This window comes from Triturus cristatus, chromosome 9 (genome assembly GCF_964204655.1).
Source record: "Triturus cristatus chromosome 9, aTriCri1.1, whole genome shotgun sequence".
Classification (NCBI taxonomy): Eukaryota; Metazoa; Chordata; class Amphibia; order Caudata; family Salamandridae; genus Triturus; species Triturus cristatus.
Window position 1 is genome coordinate 1,274,864,589 of NC_140592.1, and position 6,000 is coordinate 1,274,870,588.

General features: G+C 48.1%; 1 protein-coding gene across 9 annotated transcripts in view; it reads right to left on the reverse strand.

Annotated features, from left to right (window-relative positions):
- RALGAPA1 (Ral GTPase activating protein catalytic subunit alpha 1) overlaps nt 1-6,000 on the reverse strand; it is a 717,351-nt gene that overhangs the window by 645,215 nt on the left and 66,136 nt on the right. For 5 of the 9 annotated variants that reach the window (XM_085627452.1, XM_085627447.1, XM_085627450.1 and 2 more), the window contains exons 2-3: nt 3,341-3,451; nt 2,492-2,562 (exon numbers count right to left, since the gene is read on the reverse strand). In XM_085627452.1, coding sequence (XP_085483578.1) covers nt 2,492-2,562; nt 3,341-3,451 — 182 coding nt within the window. The remainder of the gene's footprint in view (nt 1-2,491; nt 2,563-3,340; nt 3,452-6,000) is intronic. The other 4 variants (XM_085627453.1, XM_085627449.1, XM_085627451.1 and 1 more) reach the window with 1 other exon arrangement.

Consider the following 6,000-nt stretch of genomic DNA (forward strand, 5'->3'; position numbering starts at 1 on the left):
CTGCAGGGCATGCACAAGACTGGAGATCCTCATCTGAAAGAAATGGACAGGGCTGTGCGTCCTCATCTGAAGGAAATGGACAAGCCTGTGCGCCCTCATCTGAAAGAAACGGAGAAGCCCATGAGTCCTCATCTGAAAGAAACGGACAAGCCTGTGCGTCCTCATCTGAAAGAAATGGACAAGCCTGTGCGTCCTCATCTGAAAGAGATAGACAAGCATATGAGTGAGGACAGGTGTGAAAGAAATGGACGGGCCTGTGCATCCTCATCTGCATGGACGGGTCTGCGAGTCCTCATCTGCAGGGACACGGACGGGTCTGCGAGCCCTCATCGGCAGGGACACGGACGGGTCTGCGAGTCCTCATCTGCAGGGACACGGACGGGTCTGCGAGTTCTCATCTGCAGGGACACGGACGGGTCTGCGAGTTCTCATCTGCAGGGACACGGACGGGTCTGAGAGTCCTCATCTGCAGGGACACGGTCGGGTCTGCGAGCCCTCATCTGCAGGGACACGGACGGGTCTGCGAGTCCTCATCTGCAGGGACACGGACGGGTCTGCGAGTCCTCATCTGCAGGGACACGGACGGGTCTGCGAGCCCTCATCTGCAGGGACACGGACGGGTCTGCGAGCCCTCATCTGCAGGGACACGGACGGGTCTGCGAGCCCTCATCTGCAGGGACACGGACGGGTCTGCGAGCCCTCATCTGCAGGGACACGGACGGGTCTGCGAGCCCTCATCTGCAGGGACACGGACGGGTCTGCGAGCCCTCATCTGCAGGGACACGGACGGGTCTGCGAGCCCTCATCTGCAGGGACACGGACGGGTCTGCGAGCCCTCATCTGCAGGGACACGGACGGGTCTGCGAGTTCTCATCTGCAGGGACACGGACGGGTCTGCGAGTCCTCATCTGCAGGGACACGGACGGGTCTGCGAGTCCTCATCTGCAGGGACACGGACGGGTCTGCGAGCCCTCATCTGCAGGGACACGGACGGGTCTGCGAGTCCTCATCTGCAGGGACACGGACGGGTCTGCGAGCCCTCATCTGCAGGGACACGGACGGGTCTGCGAGTCCTCATCTGCAGGGACACGGACGGGTCTGCGAGTTCTCATCTGCAGGGACACGGACGGGTCTGCGAGTCCTCATCTGCAGGGACACGGACGGGTCTGCGAGTCCTCATCTGCAGGGACACGGACGGGTCTGAGAGTCCTCATCTGCAGGGACATGGGCATGTCTGGGAGTCAAGAGACAGACTGGATTGGAATTTTTTCCTGCAGGCACCAAGACAAGCCTGCAGGTCCTAATCTGCAGGGGCAATGGACTCAAATGCGAGTCTGCAAAGAATCAGGCACAAGATCAGCTATGAGAAAGGCATCAAATAGTTCAGTCCAGATATGTATTGGCACACAGATCTGCAAATGGCCAGGCTAGTTTTGAATGTAGTTGAATAGTCAAGCTCAACCATGGGTAAGTCAACTTAGTCACAGCCAGCTGTAGGTGAGCACTCAGATTCAGACAGCTATGAGTGAATCTGCAGTGAGCAGACCTTTGTTCCAGGTGTGTTAACTCAAACTAGGCTCAGCTTTTGACAGGCTCAGTTCGGAGTACTTCAGCAGCATGAAGTCCACCTCCATTTGAGTCTGTCCTGTGATACGCTTAGCAGAGGCCTGGTCTCAACAGAGCCAGGCACAGCTCAGGGTACTTAGGAAAGATCAGGCACAACTTAGGGTGAGCCTGCCGAGAGCATAACTCTGCTCTGAAGAAGTCTGGAAGGATTGAGGTTCAGCTCTGAATCTGTTGAAGGGCCTGCCCAGCTCCAGATTGAGTCTGTCCAGTCAGCTGTGAGCAAGTCCGCAGATAGTCAGGTCTAGCTCCTAGTTAGCCTGCCCTCAGCCAGGCTGCTCTCTGGATGAGCCTGGGCAGATCCTGGTTCAGCTCTTTGTACAATTACAGAGTCTGGCCAACTCCAGGTGAGTTTGCACAGAGTCAAGCCAAGCTTTGAAAGAGTCTTCCAATAGTCGAGCCTACCTTGAGGGACGTGTAGAGACAAACAAAGACCGAAGAACATAGACGGACAGAGACACACGCGCACATCAAGTAACAGCCCTGAGAGAGCCCACAGGGAATGAGAGGCCTCCGGGGAAGCGATCAGCCAATTTCTGGAGAGCTCTGTGAAGCACTTCGATAATAAGGAAGCACCCGCTTAGCAGCAATCCCATAAAAGCACTGCAATGATGCACAGTTCTATACTAATAATAGAGCCAGAGTAGTCCCTGGGTGAGGCAGCTTTCAAAAGAGCATACTGCCAATGAGAGAGCCTGTGAGGTGAAATATTGCACAATTTCTGTAATGAAAACTTCTCTTATCCTCCTTAAGTTAATATGTGCTACAGGCAAAGCTCGGCTCCTGACCACCTAATCCTACTATTCCCAGTGCCGTAAACCAAAAAGAAGCCTCTACAGAAGACAGGCAGATGTTTCAGTAATCCTACCTCAAAGATGAACAGGATGGCGTCCAGCTCTTCCCTCTGAGACTTGTGACCTGAATTCAACAAGAAGAAGTCTTTCGACATTTAATTTATGATAGATATTTATCCTGTGAAACGTACCCAACGCATTGCAGCAATCTATGTGCCATACTCATATTTTAAGCCTGCAGCTAATGATCGCAGCAACAAAGCACTGGTTCTTCCTCGCGGGACATTCGTTTTCTCCTTTGCTACCCCCCAATCTTCTGAGGATTCTGCTGCTGATTCAGGATCCTAGTCTAGAATCAAGATGTGATGATCTTAGTTTATTGCTGTTGCATCTATGACTGGCAGCTCTCACACCTCCAACTCCTCCCGCTCCACCCCGCACAGGTATGCTGTAAGACAACCACCATCAACTCACTGATATGATGGGGGTTTTAGCATACTGATTACTACCATTTTCAGGAGATCACTAAAATCCAATCCACTCTATTCCCAGCTCTGACTCAGACCTCTGACGAGCTCTTTGCATACGTGTTCTTCAGAACATGCCTCTCTGCCAGCAGCTCTGCTCCTGCCTCTTCTAACGAAGTCTGTGTCTATGATCCCAGATAAACACCGAGGACATTAATGCAGTTCTGCCTCTAAAGCACACCCTTCTATCAGTTAAGTGGAAATCCCCCTGCACGCCTTCCCCAGTGAAGATAAACTTATGCCTCAGCCATACTCAACTGTGCAGTTGCCGGTCCTGTACAGGTACATGCTCTGCGAAGGTGCATGACCTGGCCAGGATGGTGCACAGAGTCCCTGGAACGTTCATATCCCATGCAGTACTCGCTGGCAAAAACAATCCTAAGCCGCTCTTCTTACCTTTTTGCTTGAGGCTTGTTTCAATAATCACAAAATTTTCAAAAAAGACGTAGTAAAGATGGGAGTAGTTTTGTTCAAAGAATTGCTTCAGATCAATGGTCTCAGCATTCTCTGTGGATAAAAGAAATTAAGAAGGTGAGGGGGGTGTAAGGAGGTAAGGAAGGAACAAGGCAGTGAGAGGGAGTAGATAGAAAGAGAACAAGTCTGGAAGCAGACCATGAGTACTAACAAACTAAAGAGAAAGATGAGAATAAAGGAGAGCAAGTGTAAGCAAGCAAAATACAGAAAGAGAGACAATGACAGATTAACCCAATATTACAGTTTCCACTTTCAATAGCACATTTGTATTAAACTTAACTTTACAGTTGGTGAAACCAGTATGGTATGTTTTACCGTTATTCATTTTTCAATCTGTATAATATACACAAACATTTTCCAACCAGCTCTTATGGCTCTTTCACAGTATGAAGTGCCTTAATGAGAATCCTGCAAGCATCCTCCGGAAGTTCTGGGATGTGAAGTATGAGCCAATATCACTCTGTGGATGCTGGGAAGGGAGCAATGTGAAGACAACCACCAAGGAAAGGACTGGTCAACGGTCAGTACTTTTGGACATTGGTTTCTGTCAAAGGGCTCGGAGGAGCACCAGGTCTCCGAAAACTTGGCAGAGTTGGCAGATAATGAAGGAGGAAATATTTCTACCAGCTTAAATATGATATTGCTATTAAGAAATTGGACAAACACTACTTGTCCAAGGTCTCTATAATGCATGAATGATATAATGCAGATGCAAAATGAGTCTGTAGAAGAAGATGTAATGGCGTTACTTAAACGTGTGCCTCCAAGCAAGTTTGTTGAAAACAGTGACAAGAAGATTAGGGATCAATTTATATTACGGTGCAAAAGTGAGAAAAATGAGAAGAATGGCTGCTCGATGATCACGCGCTGTTAAGTGAAGCTTTTTTATACAGCTAAGCAAGTCAAACACTCCTTAGCATATGTTTAAGAATTACGTGGAGACAAGAGTGTGACCAACACTGATATTGTAACGACACGTGTACCAAATCTCAAGTCAAGGTCAAAGATGCACCTAGACTTAGGAGCACAGGTTTTCTATGTAGGAATCCTGGGCACATGAAAAATCACAAACACTGCCCTGAAATAAAATCCACACATAAGAAACGTGGTGAAAGAGGCCATTTGGACAAGTACAGTAGAAGAGTCAAGACGGAGGACAACATTTTGAGATGTCTTGGGATCTGGGTGAAGTAATTTTACTAATCAAAAAACAGGTCAACACTGTACATTGTGAACATACATCCCATATAGATTAATGGCCGGAAAGGATCCATGATGATGGATTCTGGAGCATACCTTGCACTTGTCCCAGAACATGATTATGACAAAACATTTAAACGAAAAGTGAAGTTAATGAAACCTAACGTTAACCGGTTTAATTTGGGTTGAAAAACAATTGATGGTTTGGTTATTTTCAAGCTATAATCAATTTTAGAGGTAACACCACAAAAGGAAAGGTGTATGTGCCAGTCGTTGGTGACACATTTTGAATTCTAAGCAAATCGGAATCTATCTTGATTTTAATGAGTCTCCAAGTAAGAGTTAACAAAATTGATGCTCATCAAATGTATGAATTTACATAGGAGTTTTCATTTAAGACTGTTCACCACATTAAGAAATGTTAAGATGTTTAAGATCTGTTCACCACATTTGCCTAAATAAAGGAGCATAGACAGTTACGGTATGTTGATTTGTAGAGCGCACTAATTACTCGTGAGGATATCCAGGCACTTGAAAAGGAGTAAAGGCAAGAGGTCCCTGAAACGTTATTCGACTAGCCAGGTTTTTCGTTTATTGCGGAACTCAAGACTTGGTGAGGAGGCTCTGATGTGCGGAGGGAGTTTGTTCCAAGTTTTAGGTGCGAAGTAGGAGAAGACATGCCCTCCTGCTGTGCTCTTGCGAATGCTGGAGGTCTGTGAGAGTGAAGCTGAGAGTAGGCATCTGGCTAACTGGTGGAAGTGTATTTGGCTGTTCAGGTATGCTGGCCTGGTGCTGAGCAAGGCTTTGCATGTGTTCATGGGGAGTATGAACTGGCTGCGTTTGTGAAAGGAGACACAGTGGAGCTCTTGGAGGTGAGGGGTGACATGGGTGCGGTGTGGGATGGTTGAAGAGGAGTCTTGCGGCAGTGTTCTGGATGGTCTGGAGTCTGTGTGTGAGATCCCAGCATAGAGTGCGTTGCTGTACTCAAGTCTGCTTGTGATAAGTGCCTGCATGACGGATCATCAAGTGCTCTGTGGCAACCAATTGAAGATCTTTTAGCGCATGCATAGGATGTGAAAGAAGGCAGTGCTCACTGCGTTATCTTGTACAGGCATGTTGAGCTTGTTGTCTGTGGTAAATTACTTGTCTACTATTCTCCATCCAAGGTGATCCCCAAGTTTCTGGCGTGGTCGGTGGTGTTGGTCCTAGCTCGGATGGCCTCTGGATGGCGTATCATGGGGAGGTCTTGTTTCCGAAGACCAGTACTTCCGTCTTGTCAGAGTTATGCTTCAGGCAGTTAGTTCTCATCCATTCTGCTACTATGGCCGTGCAATTGGTGAAGCTGGTTTTGGTGGTGTTCGTGCTGTCAATAAGGGATAGGA